Source organism: Pelodiscus sinensis, chromosome 9, assembly GCF_052426305.1.
Source record: "Pelodiscus sinensis isolate ZL-2025 chromosome 9, ASM5242630v1, whole genome shotgun sequence".
Taxonomy (NCBI): Eukaryota; Metazoa; Chordata; order Testudines; family Trionychidae; genus Pelodiscus; species Pelodiscus sinensis.
The window spans coordinates 18,146,085-18,162,211 of record NC_143060.1 but is presented as its reverse complement, the minus strand read 5'-3'; the positions used below and the strand labels follow the sequence as shown (position 1 = coordinate 18,162,211).

The 16,127-nt window shown below is 41.4% G+C and overlaps 1 protein-coding gene across 11 annotated transcripts in view; it reads right to left on the bottom strand.

The window, feature by feature from the left end:
• The window catches only part of PATJ (PATJ crumbs cell polarity complex component), a 223,638-nt gene that overhangs the window by 144,665 nt on the left and 62,846 nt on the right, over positions 1–16,127 (bottom strand). For 9 of the 11 annotated variants that reach the window (XM_075936118.2, XM_075936122.2, XM_075936120.2 and 6 more), the window contains exons 18-19: positions 7,283–7,492; positions 6,507–6,626 (exon numbers count right to left, since the gene is read on the bottom strand). The exons of 1 other annotated variant lie outside the window; for it this stretch is intronic. In XM_075936118.2, coding sequence (XP_075792233.2) covers positions 6,507–6,626; positions 7,283–7,492 — 330 coding nt within the window. The remainder of the gene's footprint in view (positions 1–6,506; positions 6,627–7,282; positions 7,493–16,127) is intronic. One more of the 11 variants, XM_075936121.2, reaches the window with a different exon arrangement.

Sequence of the window (16,127 nt, the reverse complement as noted above, 5' to 3'; positions counted from 1 at the left end):
TAGTCTGTATCTACAAAAATGAGGAGGCTGTGGCGCTTCAAAGACAAAGCCCTGGTCTATACTAGCGAGTTATTTCGAAATAACAAGTGGAGTGTCCATGCTGCCAACCCCGTTATTTCAAAATAAGGAGCTGGTTATTTCAAAATAACTCCTGCTTTCCATGAGGAATAATGCTTACTTTGAAATAGTTATTTTGAAATAGTGGTAGCATTGATGCTCCACTGCTGCTATTTCAAAATAACTACAGGTAGTCCCCGAGTTACGCGGATCCGACTTATGTCGGATCCGCAGTTACGAACGGGGATTTTCTCGCCCCGGAGGACTCGAGCGGCGGGACGCCTGGTCCTGCCGCCAGCCTCCTCCGGGGTGAGAAAAGCTGCTCCCCGTCTCCCTCGTCTGCTGCGGGAGCCAGCAGACCAGGGAGACGGGGAGCAAAGCTGCGGGGGACTGCCTGTACTCCTCAGAGTTATTCAAAGTAATTACTCCCCAGTGCTTCCTGAGGCTTTAAATCAAGATAGTGCGTACACATTAAGGGAGTCTGTTTTGGACTAATTTAGAGGCTTCCCTGTACTGGGGACATGCTATTTCAAAATAGTTATTTTGGGAGCTATTTTGAAATAATTTCCTAGTGTAGACCAAGCACCGTCTAGAGCATCCCTGATAGATGTCTATGAAACCTGCTCTGAAATATCTCCAGAGATGGAGAGTCCACAACCTATTGAGGCAATTTATTCCACTGTGTAACCACCCAGACAGTTAGGAAGTCTTTTCCTAATGTCCAACCTAAGCCTCCCTTGCTGCAATTTAAGATGATTGCTTCTTGTCTCATCATCAGAGGCCCAGGAAAACAATTCGTCCCCGCCCCTGTCCTGTGACACCCTTTTAGATACCTGAAAACCACTATCATGTCCCCTCTCATTCTTCTCTTTTCTAAATTAAACAAGCCCAATTCTTTCACTATTCCTTCATAGATCATGTTTTCTAGGCCTTGAATCATTTTTGTTGCTCTTCTCTGGACCTTCTCCAATTTCTCCACATCTTTCTTGAAATGTGGTGCCCCCAATGGGACACAATACTCCAACTGAGGCCTAATCAGTGCAGAGTAGAGTGGAAGAATGACTTCTTGTGTCTTGCTCACAACACTCCTGTTAATGCATCCCAAAATCATGTTTGCTTTTTTTTGCAACAGTGTCACACTTTTGACTCATATTTAGCTTGTGGTCCACTATAACCCCTACATCCCTTTCTGCAGTAGGCCTTCCTAGCCAATCGCTTCCCATTCTGTATGTGTGAAATGGATTGTTCCTTCCTAAGTGGAGTACAGTAAACTTCCGACAATCCGGCACCTTTAGGACCCAGGGGGTGCCGGATTATCAGATATGCCGGACTATCGGGGGGGAGGGGCTATGACAGGTCTGGGGTGGGGGGATGCCACCCCAGACCCTTCATTTCCCCCCCTTCCAATAGTCCAGCTCTGCCCCAGGCATCCTCGATTCAGCCGCTGCTGGTCAGTTTCAGCAGCGGCTGAATCGGGGACGCCTGGGGCAGAGCAGCTGGGGTGCTGCCAGGTTGGTCCCGTAGCGCCGCCCATCGGCGCTACGGGACCAACCCAGCAGCACCCCAGCTGCTCTGCCCCCAGCTTCCCCGATTCAGCTGCTGGTCAGTTTCAGCAGCGGCTGAATCAGGGAAGCCGGGCACAGAGCAGCTCCAATTGTCCGGCAGCTGGAGCATTTCCGGGGTCCTGATGGTGCCAGACCATCAGGAGTGCCGGAGCATTGGATGTCGGACCAATGGAATTTTACTGTACTTTGCGTTTGTCCTTATTAAACTTCATCCTATTTACCTCAGACATTTCTCCAGTTTGTCCAGATCATTCTGAATTTTGATCCTATCCTCCAAAGCACTTGCAACCCCTCCCAGCTTGGTATCATCCGCAAACTTAATAATCATACTCTCTATGCTATCATCTAAATCGTTGATGAAGATATTGAACAGACCCAATCCCAACACAGACCCCTGTGGAATCCCACTTGTTATGCCCTTCCAGCATGACTGTGAACTGTTAATAACTACTCTCTGAGAATGGTTATCAAGACAGTTATGCATCCACCTTAATGTAGCCCCATCTAGGTTCTATTTCCTTAGTTTACTGATAAGAAGGTCACGCAAGATTGTATCAAATGTTTTACTAAAGTCTAGGTATACCACAGCCACCGCTTCTCCCTTATCCACAAGGCTTGTTATCATACCAAAGAAAGATTTGTTTGACATGATTTGTTCTTTACAAATCTATGTTGGCTGTTACCTATCACCTTATTTTCTTCCAGATGTTTGCAGATGAATTCCTTAATTACTTGTTCCATTATCTTCCCTTGCACAGAAGTTAAACTGACTAGTCTGTAGTTTCCTGAGTTGTTCTCATTTCCCTTTTTATAGACTGGCATTATATTTCCCTTTTCCAGTCTTCGGATATCTCTCTCAACTTCCATGACTTTTCAAAGATGATAGCTAAAGGCTCAGATACTTCCTCTACCAGCCCCTTGAGTACTCTAAGGACGCATTTTATCAGGCCCTTGTGACAAGAAGACATCTAACTTTTCTAAGTGATTTTTAACTTGTTTTTTTAATTTTAACTTGTAAATCTACCCCATTTCCACTAGCATTTACTATGTTGGGCATCCTGTCACCATCAATCTTCTTGACAAAAACCAAAACAAAGAAGTCATTAAGTACCTCTGCCATATCCAAGTTTCCTGTTATTGTTTCTCCCTCTTCACTGAGCATGCCCTAACGGAGATGCTGTAACAGATTTATTTGGGCATAAGCTTGCTGTACATCTGACAAAATGGTTTTTACCCAAAATGGTTTTTATTATGCTCAAATAAATCTGTCAGTCTTTAAGGTGTCATAGGACTCCTAATTTTAACATTATATTCCTTAATTCAGTGTTTTCACCATATGTTCGACAATGATCGCCCTGTGATTAAAATGGAATGACCAATCAGGAAATCTGAGATTTATTTCTGCCTGAGAGTTCCAGCAGGTCCTTGTTTACCCTCAGTTTCCCCATCTTCTAAACAGCTGTAATACCACTTCTCTTAGAAGCAAGCTATGAGAGTTCATTCATTTTTGAATCATAGAATCATAGAATAATAGGACTGGAAGGGACCTCGAGAGGTCATCGAGTCCAGCCCCCTGCCCTCAAGGCAGGACCAAGCTCCGTCTACACCATCCCTGACAGATGTCTATCTAATCTGTTCTTAAATATCTCCAGAGAGGGAGATTCCACCACCTCCCTTGGCAATTTATTCCAATATTTGACCACCCTGACAGTTAGGAATTTTTTCCTAATGTCCAATCTAAACCTCCCTTGCTGCACTTTAAGCCCATTACTCCTTGTCCTGTCCTCAGAAACCAAGAGGAACAAATTTTCTCCTTCCTCCTTGTGACACCCTTTTAGATATTTGAAAACCGCTATCATGTCCCCCCTTAATCTTCTTTTTTCCAAACTAAACAAGCCCAGTTCATGAAGCCTGGCTTCATAGGTCATGTTCTCTAAACCTTTAATCATTCTTGTCGCTCTTCTCTGTACCCTTTCCAATTTCTCCACATCTTTCTTGAAAAGTGGCACCCAGAACTGGACACAGTACTCCAGCTGAGGCCTAACTAGTGCAGAGTAGAGCGGCAGAATGACTTCACGAGTTTTGCTTACAACACACCTGTTGATACAACCTAGAATCATATTTGCTTTTTTTGCAACAGCATCACACTGTTGACTCATATTCAACTTGTGGTCCACTATGACCCCTAGATCTCTTTCCCCCATGCTCCTTCCTAGACAGTCGCTTCCCATCTTGTATGTATGGAACTGATTGTTCCTTCCTAAGTGGAGCACTTTGCATTTCTCTTTATTAAACCTCATCCTGTTTACCTCTGACCATTTCTCTAACTTACTAAGGTCATTTTGAATTATGTCCCTATCCTCCAAAGAAGTTGCAACCCCACCCAGTTTAGTATCATCTGCAAACTTAATAAACATCATTGATGAAGATATTGAACAGTACAGGTCCCAAAACAGACCCTTGCGGAACTCCACTTGTTATCCCTTTCCAGCAGGATTTAGCACCGTTAACAACAACTCTCTGACTACAGTTATCCAGCCAATTATGCACCCACCTTATCGTGGCCCTATCTAAGTTATATTTGCCTAGTTTATCAATAAGAATATCATGCGAGACCGTATCAAATGCCTTACTAAAGTCTAGGTATATGACATCCACCGCTTCTCCCTTATCCACAAGGCTCGTTATCCTATCAAAGAAAGCTATCAGATTAGTTTGGCATGACTTGTTCTTCACAAACCCATGCTGGCTATTCCCTATCACTTTATTACCTTCCAAGTGTTTGCATAGGATTTCCTTAATTACCTGCTCCATTATCTTCCCTGGGACAGATGTTAAACTGACAGGTCTGTAGTTTCCTGGGTTGTTCTTATTCCCCTTTTTATAGATGGGCACAATATTTGCCCTTTTCCAGTCTTCTGGAATCTCCCGTCTGCCATGATTTTTCAAAGATCATAGCTAAAGGCTCAGATACCTCCTCTATCAGCTTCTTGAGTATCCTGGGATGCATTTCATCAGGACCTGCTGACATCTAACTTTCCTAAGTGATTTTTAACTTGTTCTTTGTGTATCCTATCTTCTAAACTTACTCTCTCTCTGCTTGTATTCACTACGTTAGGCACACCTCCAGACTTCTCGGTGAAGACCGAAACAAGGAAGTCATTGAGCATCTCTGCCATTTCCAAGTTTCCTGTTACTGCTTCTCCCTCCTCACTAAGCAGTGGGCCTACCCTGTCCTTGGTCTTCCTCTTGCTTTTAATGTATTTATAAAAGGTCTTCTTTTTTCCCCTTTATGCCTGTAGCTAGTTTGATCTCATTTTGTGCCTTTGCCTTTCTAATCTTGCCCCTGCATTCCCGTGTTGCTTGCCTATATTCATCCTTTGTTATTTGTCCTAGTTTCCATTTTTTATATGACTCCTTTTTTATTTTGAGATCATGCAAGAGCTCCTTGTTAAGCCAAGCTGGTCTTTTGCCATATTTTCTATCTTTCCTACACAGCGGAATTGTTTGCTTTTGGGCCCTTAACAACGTCCCTTTGAAATACTTCCAACTCTCCTCAGTTGTTTTTCCCTTCAGTCTTGCTTCCCATGGGACCTTACCTACAAGTTCTCTGAGCTTATCAAAATCTGCCTTCCTGAAATCCATTACCTCAATTGTGCTGGTCTCCCTTCTACCTTTTCTTAAGATCATGAACTCTATTATTTCATGATCACTGTCCCCTATACTGTCTTCCACTTTCAAGTTCTCAACTAGTTCCTCCCTATTTGTTAAAACCAAATCCAGAACAGCTTCTCCTCTGGTAGCTTTTTCAACCTTCTGAAACAGAAAGTTGTCTCCAATGCAGTCCAGAAACTTATTGGATAGCCTGTGCCCCGCTGTGTTAGTTTCCCAACATATGTCTGGATAGTTGAAGTCCCCCATCACCACCAAATCTTGGGCTTTGGATAGTTTTGTCAATTGTTTAAAAAAGGCCTCATCCACCTCTTCCACCTGGCTAGGTGGCCTGTAGTAGATCCTCTCTTTTTCTTCTTTAATAGTTCCCATTACCACTGAGTCTGAGTATCTCAATGTTTAATGGATTTATGCGGCCAACACCCAAGAAAAAGGGAAACACTCTACTTCCCATTTCTTAGATGTGAAACTAAGACAAAGATATAAAATAAAATAAAAGGAGATATACCTATCTCCTAGAACTGGAAGGGACCTTGAAAGGTCATTGAGTCCAGTCCCCCGCCTTCATGGCAGGACCAAGTACCATCCCCTCTAGATTTGCCCTAGATCCCTAAATGTCCCCCCAAAGGATTGAACTCACAATCCTGGGTTTAGCAGGCCAATGGTCAAACCTCTGAGCTATCCCTCCCCCCCACTCAAGCTATTAAGTGATTTGCCCAAGGTCATGAAGGATGCCTGTAGCAAAGCTGGGACTCCCATATTCTAGGACTAGCACTCCAACCATGGGACCATCCTTAATGTTAATAACAAACAGCCTTTCTCTAAAGAAATCCTGTTTAAATACCAATTTGTTTTAGCTGAACTAAAAATTGAGCAGGATTAGCAGTAGATCTAACAGTCTTACTTCATATCAACTTTTATATTTAAGGTAAAACAATGCACAGATAATAAGGTAGTCCAATATATTTGTAGGCAACATGTCTCAAACATTAGCTCAACTAAGTGCTTTGAATCTTAAGAGTCTATTTTAGGGAGGGATTGTTTGCCAGAATACACAGCTCATCCCAGACTCATGTTCTCCACCAGACAGAATGAACTGCGGAGTGACATCTCTTCAGAAGGGCACTTTCTAGGGGGAAGGTAAGGGAGGGACTTTTAGAACTTCAATTCCTACGTCTCTAATTTAAATAGAATGAAACAGCAGCCAAATACCTGTGGTGCCTCAAGTATTATTGATGAATGAATATCATTTATTGGTTCTGGAGATTCAGAGCTGTCTTTAATGGTACTGGGATCCACAATGCAAAAGTTCTCCTCCTCTTTATTTTCTCCCTATAAAAGGCAGTTGAACACACATCCGCATTAAAACACTGTCAAGAAAGCCGCAAAGTCCCAAATTCTTGAAATAAATAAAAATGTGGGATGTGGGGGAAAGGGAGGAAATGACTATGGAGAAGGAGAGAATGGACAAGGGAGGTGGTGAGAATAGAATTTGTTTTTATTACAAATTAAAAAGGACCAAACAAATGGGTTTACATAAAAATAAAATAAAAAGAGACAAAGGGGAAAGAAGCGACATAAGGATATAGGCAAGCCTGTACAATTTTGTTTTAAGGAAAGAATCTAAAAACCTTGTTACATTCCCCTTTCAGTACTTTTCTGTTTAGGCTGTAAGCACTTCATGGTCTTGTGTCCTATTATATGGTGCTACACAAACAAACTTAACTAATGAACAATAAAGCGGCTGTCTGGTCCCAAATCCAGAAAGCATCCCTATTCAGGTCAGTGCTTATGTTTTTAAACTTCAAGCCCTTCCCTGACTCCTATTGATGTGACTGAGTTAAGCATTTGCTTTGGTGATGTCCTGAGTAGGGATGGACTTAAACAATTTGCTTTGTTGACTTGGGAGCTATATACACACACATTGCATCTGTAGGTCAGGTGTCACTGTTGTGACAACATAGAATCAACTAACAATCAGTCCTTACCATCAAAGGCTTGCAGATGCCAAGACGAATAGTACCTGGGGGCACAGATTTCAACACTTCTACCGCCTCTGCTAGAGTGGCATTGTCCAAATACTTCTCATTTACAAAAACCAGGCGATCGCCTGGTAACAGTTCACCCCCACGTTCAGCTACTCCACCTGCAACCAGGGAGCTGATCACAATGGCTGTTCTTGTTGGATCTAGGGGATCCTGAAAAAAGCAGCCCAACAAATGTGTTATGTTATTTATTTGGAATGTCTGATCTTATGTTGAGGGCTAGCCCATAAGTTACAAAAACACACAACAAAAGGTCATTCCATGAATAAAACCACCTAAGAGCCTAAAAGAAAGTAAAACATAGGCACTCTGGCATGCCCAGAAGTTTAACAAATTCAAGCTCTAGAACAGGCTGATTTATGCCTTCCTAAGGCAGCTCTCTCAAGTGGAGGCCAAACTGCAGATGGAAAAGCAGTGCTGGCTCCTTCAAGGTCTCTCCAATCCATCCTGTTATGACCAAAAGCCAGGCCATCTCCATGCATGTGATTTTTTTCCAAGGCTTCATGTCAACAAAAGTTCCATTAAAAATCCTTATAATTTACAGAAGTATTCAGGACTCGGTACTTTCATTTGCTCAGATCATTGTAATATAGGGCATCATACATTTACATGGTGCTTTCTATACCCAGAAAGACACTTACCATGCTAAAAAACAGGACATAGGACTGTTTCAGGAGAGGATTACTAATGAAGATAAATGACTGCTTGAAAAGATGGGTAAATTTGCAGTAGGAAAGATCAGGTGCTTGACAGATGGAGAGATTTTTGTGATAATTGATTCATAAACGGCTTTGAAAGATTCTCATTCCTTTTGGGAACGTTTTTTAATTGTTTTTCTTTTGATTTATGTCTAATGTACAACTTCCTTCAAATGTCTACCCATGTGAAAATCCATCCTCAGTCCGGAAGATAAAATTACCAAAGATTTTAATCATTGTATAGCAGTAGAAACTATACACTGCAATACCTTTCCTAATTACTAAACCATGCATCATTTATTTTAAGATTGTGGCACACATTCACTCTCCTTCTAGTGGCTGTAACACCCTTATGGGTATGCTGTGTGTCTGTAATTACATGATCACCTACTGGATTTCCATAGGGTCCAGGTCATTCAGTGCACAGGATGAATGCAGAAGGGGGCAGAATTAAGACTGCACAGCCCACCATGAATTTGGGCTTCCTAACCTTTGACTATTTGATTCTGCAAGCTAAACACTGTTCCTTTATCTTTATTGGTGTATAATTACATATACAGAAAGCATCTCCAAATCAGCAATTACCTAGCTTTAAGAGTGGGACAATTTCATCAAAAGAATTAAAATGGAGGGGAGGAAACCAGTTCAGGAGTTAAAAAAAAAAAAAGAAGCTAATTTCGGCCCATTCCAACACTGACACCATTTTAGACACTTCCCAAATACTAGACTCTCACTCCCTATACCAGTCCCTTCTGTGCACGAATGGGGTCTGGTAATCTGGTCTAGTAATCTCTCTTTTCCAGGCCCTGATGCACTGCTCACTTCATGGCTGCCAGCACGCTTCAGCTGCCCTATTTGTGTTCTGATCTGCACCAAGCCACCCTGGGCTAGAAAACATCCTATCGAGATTTGTATGTGCATGCACGTCTGCACATGCATACTTGTTTTAAATGCCACGCCTCTCATATTATGTACAGACTTAATTACATGCCCCTAAATTATCTCTGCCCTTAGAAAGGCGAGGAATTGGGGTACTCATCAGGCTTCCTAAAAAACAAAGGGGGAAAAATTAGAAGGATCTTCAGAACTGGGAGACTTGGAAAATTCTCAGTGGTTACTAGGGATGTCAAATATCAGTTAATTGAATAGTCAATTAACTTCATGAATTCTTATCGGTTACTCGACTATTCTATAGTCCCTGGGAAGCCCCTGTCTGGGGGGAGGAGTCTGAGCTCCCAGACCCGGCACAAGCCAGAACTGAGCCAGGTTGCCTTTGCCCGGCTGGCTCCTAATATACTTTAAAATGAAGAGCTGCAGCGAGGGTAGGTCCAGGATCCAGTGCAAGCTGGGACTGAGCTGGCTGCTGGCCAGCCTGCTAAAAAATGTACTGGCAAGGAGTGGAGGAAGGGAGGGAAATGCATGTAGTCTATAGCATTAACCTGTAAGCTTTTGCTTATTGGTTAATTGAATACACTATTACATCCCTAGCGGTTATTGCAGTGCCTGCCCTAATGAACAGAGATAGAAAGCTTTGCCCTCTCTGACTACAAAAGCCATGTTTAGACAGGGAAGACAGTTTGATTAGAGCTGACCAGAGAATGACAATTTTGTTTTGTGGAAACTTTTGAAGTTTCAATATTTGTTGCAGTTTATACTAGCAAAAAGTGTGCTTATACCAATATTGTTCATGCAGGCTCCCCAAACAGACTTAGATGATACCAGCATAAGCACAGTTCAGTTGGTGTTAACTGCTTTTACAGTGGCACTTTTGCTTGGCACCACTAAGTCAATAAATTCTGATAGCAAAAGTTTCTAGAGGATTATATAGAAAAAAAAGAGAGCCTCGGGTAAGCCTGGCAGTTAGGGCCTGGTATGTGGGGGAAATAGATTCAAATCTTTTCTCTGCAGAGATTTTCATAACACTGATCAAAGCAGAGCAGGAACTTGAATCTCAAGTTTCCCATAGTCCAAGCAACCACCACTGATAAAGCCGATAGCCTGAGAGTTTCTCTCATTTTCATGAAATCTTCATGAAAACCAAAATATTTCAGCCTTGGCAAGAGAGGTTTCTTTGTGTTAAATTTCAATTTGTTGAAAATATACCAACTAGCTCTTGTTCTGTTGCTAACATGGAAAAGGACAGAATCCCTGAATAACAAGTTATATTGACTTTGTCAGGATAAGATTTCAAAAGGCAGGACTATTATAATGTTGCAATGGCTCACTTGCTCCCACTGCAAGCCAAATATATGTACATATCAAACATCAGTGAATGGAATAAAAAAGAATTGGTACAAAAATTACCAATCAGGCAAATACAAAGCAAGGGTCGCATTCTGCTCTAGGTTATAATTACGCTGATGTTTTCAAGCAGAGGGAGCTATTGTACAGGGAGAGAAGAGCAATGTAAACCACAGTGACAGTGGTGTATAAGTCAGAAAACTTAAGCAGTCCTACAGAGATGCTGAATAGGTTGTTCCCAACTGCCATGCATCACAGTGTGATGGCTGTAGTATGACTTGCCACAACAACTGCATTCTGAAGTCAGAAGCTATTAAAAATATGTAGATGGCAATAAATAAGCTGTATAATTTGGTATATAATTTGGGGGCCAGCTTTGGTCTCAAGTCTTTGGACTGAACAAAAGAAACTGTTTAACAGATACCCTTGCTTACTTATGACTAACTCAAAGTTAATGACAAAGACTATGAAAGAACAATACTTGTTAAATGTTGATAGCAAATAAGTTAATTCGTGTTTGTGTTTCATAAAACCATGAATTAAAAATTGACTACAGAAACCTAGTAGCAGGAGGACAGCACTGGCTGCCTGAGTCTTCTATGTAAGGAAAGGGTGGGCAATAATTTTTGATGGGCCGGGGGGTGGGGGGGGGAAAGGAGGCGGCCTCCAAGATTTTGGAAAGTGGTCAAGTGGAGGAGATGCGGGGTCTAGGATGGAGGCTGGGTGCAGTAGGAAGCTTGGGGTAAGGGACTGGGGTGCAGGGGAGAGAATGGGGTCTGGGAGGGAGTTTGGGTCAATGAGGCAGTTGTGACCTAGGAAAAGGGACTGGAATACAGGGGTTTGGGATATGACCTAGGATAGGATCTGGGGCAGGAGATTGGGGTGCCAGATCTGGGAGGGGGTACAGATGCAAGAGGGGCAGATGATTTGGGTATGTTAAATGAGGGGAGGGGGAAGAGGATTGGGGAAGGGAGGGGTGCCAGAGAGAGGCTCTGACCAGGAGACTTACCAGCCAACAGCCAAACCAGCCTGCCTGCCTGCAGAGCTAAGGCTTGCAGAGCTTAAACATTTCCCAGCCAGCCAGCCTGCCCTCCTGGCCATGTGCTTGTGTGAATAACGGAGCTGAAGAGAAGGGGCATGGTTCTTCTTGGCTGCCTGTTATTGAAACAAGCAGCTCCCACTGGCCAGTTTCTGGCCAGAAACCGGCCAATGGAATTGTGCTGGGAGTGGGGGCAGTTCCTGAAGCTTTCCCCCCTCCCCTCTAGTTTTGAAACAGAAATGGGGCCCAGCAGCCACATTTCTGAGCGGTGTGCAGGGCAAACAGGAGAACCTTCCTGGGGCTCCCTGCTGCTTCTGTAGGCTGGATCTAGTGGCTTAGTAGGCTGGATCCAGCCCATGGGCTATATTTTGCCCAAGTTTGATGTAAGGCCTTGTCTAGACTTACGGGCACCAATAATCGATTTGAACTATGCAAATAGCATTGCTAAAAGTCAATATACTCACTGCAGCATCTTGCATTCCCTAGGGATCAAACAAGACAAAAAAGGGTGGGGCATATTTTACCATGTTTACAACTAAGACAAAAGGTGGTTCACCTTCAAATCCCCTTTTAGGAAACAGGCCTTAGTAGTTGGCTTTTTTGACCTTTACGTTAGGCCTGACCTAGTAAGTATGAACTTCATAAAATGGTCACAGTTTACTCAGATTTAACACAAATATTATATATATTTCTCCTAATCATATTTTTTTCCATTCAAAATCCACAAACTTTTTCTTGAACAAGCATGTTTGCTTTGCCATTCTCAGAGCTACATTTGTTCATTTTGCAAAGAGTATAAAAAAAAGCCACTTGGATTGCTCTCCCTGGGGATCCTGGTCCTGAACTGCAACAAATTTCTTGAAAACCTGAGCTTGCTAGAATGCTGTTATAAACCCCATGAGTATATGTCAGCATAGCTTCATGGGACTATACTGATGGAGCTCATGCTTTTAGTGCAGTTGAAGTGTGGGTTTCTTATTAGTTACACATGCCATAGTCACGGATCATTTTGAACTCATCAGCTACTAAGTTTCTTTATTGTACAAAAAATGCTGAAGTGTAAATGTCTACAATAACTGCCCAGCATATTCATGAAGAACCAAAATGATACTTGTTGACTGATGCCTTTATTATTTTCAAAGCCTATGAAATTTCTGTGTTACCCAATAGAGGGCACTAAAGACCAGTGACAGCACTGATAATGACAGAAGAGGTTTAGGTTAACGTGAATCCCATTCTGCTGGGTTATCAGATTTTGCAGAACACTTTATGCACAGATATGCATCAGAGTTTTGAATGCAGCACCTTGTAAGCATAGAGTTAATGCTAGCTGGACCCTGTCTCACGCAAGGGGAAAGTATGTGAAAATTTATGAGAACTGCAGGTGACTGACATTTACTGTATACAGTTATTCTCAGTTAGCTTCAGACTGCATTACTTTTGATACCACTTAAGAGCTGCATTACGCTGAATCAACTTCCTTCAACACTGCAGCATTCTAGAAGGAACTTTGCCTGCTGCCTCAAAAGAACTTATCTGTTCACGTATACCAAGAATCATGTGGCATGGTACAGTAAACATCCCAAAACAAATAGTCTGAGACAGTTTTTCTGTACCAATTGTAACTTATCTGAACACTTTTACAACTGCCAATTTGTGCAGTGAAGAATTTACAAGACAGAGCCAAAAGAAGCAGGTTACAGATCAAAGGAAGTTAATTAGGTTACTATGACATTACATTTTGCATAGGATTACTTGGGATATGTCTACACTGCAGCACTATTTCAGGATACTTCTGGTATCCCAAAATAGCTATTCTGCATCTTTGAAATAAGCCCGTTATTTTGAAATATAACGGACTTGCTATTCCAACATCCCTGTAAACCTCATTCCACAAGGATTAAGGGACATTCGGAATAGCAGTTAATTTTTATATTTGGAGCTGTGTAGAAAGTTTATTTACCAATTTGGCACTATTTTGAAATTAACTTGAGATAAGCGACACAATTTGTGCAGCTTGAACTGTGTAGCTTATATTGAGCTAAGAGTGAAGTGTAGACACACTCTTACAGTCCTCAAGTATTTTTTTAGAAAGCCTTTATTTTGTATCTTAAATACCATAACATTTAAAAATCTCTCTTTTTCTGATATTCAAACTACAGTCTTTTACCTCTGCAATAGGTATAAACTAAACTATATTATGTGCCCTTATTAATGAATAATAATTGGGCTGAGGCAAGAAAAATATTGAACAGAAAAAGGAAACATGATTCAATAACCATAAGCAGACATATTGCTCAAATTTATCCTGTCCATTATTGTATATTAGTTTGGCTTGCAATCAATCACATGAAATATATTACTCAGGGTGATCTCTGCTTAATATAGGAAAACTAGCTTTGTTAGTAATCAAAAAACTTTCCAGGTATTCAAAATTAAAAAGGAAAAAAAATCAAACATATTGTGAGACCTAAATCCCATGTTGACTTTGTCTGTTCGAAAATGTATTGACTTCTACTAGAAAAAGGACCAAACCAAATATGCAAATTGTTTCCCAGCATTATTTTTGTGATATATTTTATCCATACCAAAACCTAGTTTTCCCTTTGATTAAAATGTTGAGGAATTTATCAAAACCTTACTTAAAACCATCTCCAGCATATTCATATATTCTCACTCACCCCCCCACCGCTCCCCCGAGAAAACTGCTCACACATTAAACTCAGCAAAAATTAAATACCTCACAAAGACAGATTATAGCTTCCTTTAAGCCCTAAAGAAGAAGCAAACCATAGATAATAGCATGGTGAGGACTAGTTAGTAATTTTTAAAGGGCTTGATTTTAGCTATCCCTAAAATGGCCAAGGAAAAGAAGAAATCCCTCTCTCTACTCCTTGGGTCCATCCTCAGAGCTGCTGTGCTAGAGCTGCTTATATCATGGACTCATATTGAGTGCAGAGATTGGCGAAAGGCATACATATTGCATTCCTTCTGCAAAACCCCTTCAACATGCAGGCCAGAAAATGGTTAGAACTGGGTGGGGAGGAGAAGATGGTAACAGAAGTAAGCTTTTCAAGTACACAAGCAAAGAGCACAACACAGGAGAAATTGTAATGAGTTCTGTGCCCTTCCCATTGGTGCAATGTAGGTTTGAGCCTAAAAGGACCAAATGATCGAAGTGTTTCTCTGTAGTACTGACATGAGGAGGGAAGTTAATTCCTAAAACCAGCTGCCCTAACTCTCTACAAGACATCTTCCAAAGTTTTACCTCCTGGAAAGAGCTAAAGCTAGTTTGTTAGATCTGGCTCTTTTTTACCATTGCATGTTCCACTGTGCAGTCAATCACCAGCAAACTCAAGACACTGGAAACAACTGGACTGGAATACAAAGCATAATTTAAGGCCTGATTCTGCAACTGCTACTCATGCTAAATTGAAGCCAAAACGACCACTCATGACACTATTTAACACAAAAAAAAGTGTTTTTACCTTAGCAAGTGAGAAAACTATAGATTTATTAATATGTAAGACTTGATTATAAACCTAAAACACAGAACGACTAGCTTGGGTTGATTTTTTTTTTTTTTGGATGGAGGAAGGCAAAGCTTCGGAAATAAAACATGGGTATTTATTGATCTGCAGTGAGGGAATAAAGCAAAAGAATTTCAGAAACTAGTTCACAGCTGGTGTTAATCAAAAGTTCTGTTGTGAGAAATGTCAGTAAAGAAATGGAATTCAGAAAGAAAGAAAAACAAAATACAAAGAGGAAAGATAAATAACTGAATGGGAGCAGTAGGCGGCAGAAAAAAGGTTTTTCTGCACTAACCCTTTACTTCTGGTGGTCTAAAATCAAAACTGTTTTCTATCCAAAAGGAACGAATTTAATGGCTTTTACGCATTTATCCACTCAAACCATCACCAAGCTTGCTACTGACCAAGTACTGCTCAGAAGAGGTTCATGTGCTGGAGATGTAAGAATATACTGTAGCTAGTTTGGACTGAGGTACACTGCACTTTCTGTAATGTCAATGGGAAGTGGCTTTAGATTTTGTAAAGTTCATGAGTCGCACTGCTTGATTTTCTCTATAGAATACAAAATCAAAGAAATACAATTTATTGTAGTTGTTTTGAAGTATTTCTTTGTGGGGAGCCAGGTACAAACCAAATTACGATACTTTCCTTAATCAACAGTTAGCAGAAACTGATCTCTGAAAGGGAGCATTCTATATGGATGCATATGAAGGATGGACAGGTTAGTTCAGGTGCACCAAAATCAGGCCTAAACTTCATCCTCAGTACCATCTTTCGCAGTTTAAGAATACATCCTGAGTTTCAGCCCTTTCCTCACAATCCAACATTGCCATGCCCAGAAATCTCCTATACTCTGTTCCCTCTCAACATGGACAATAAGCTTCTGATCAATTTTTCTCCTCTGCCAGAAAATCTGTCTGTCTTTTCTAGCCACCCCTTCAAAAACACTTTTCCCAGTCACCCGCTCCTTCTTGTCTAGCCAAGTTCTGGTCTATCTACAAGATCCCTCTACCTGTGCTAGGTCTCAGCAGAACTGAAATTGTGAGCTGAGGCTACCTGCCCTCTTCTAATAGCATCAACTCTTAGGCTTCCAAGATTCAGGGAGAACAATAGATACTGACTCAAGAAAAATCCAGACAGGATTTTCAAAGCAGCTAATTGTAAAACAGCAGGGGGATACCACCACTCCCAACTTAAAAGGGCAATGGGGAAAATGACAAAGTCAGCACTATAAATAGGTGGAGTCAGAGAAAATGTGAGTAAAGGGAGAAAATGCGAGT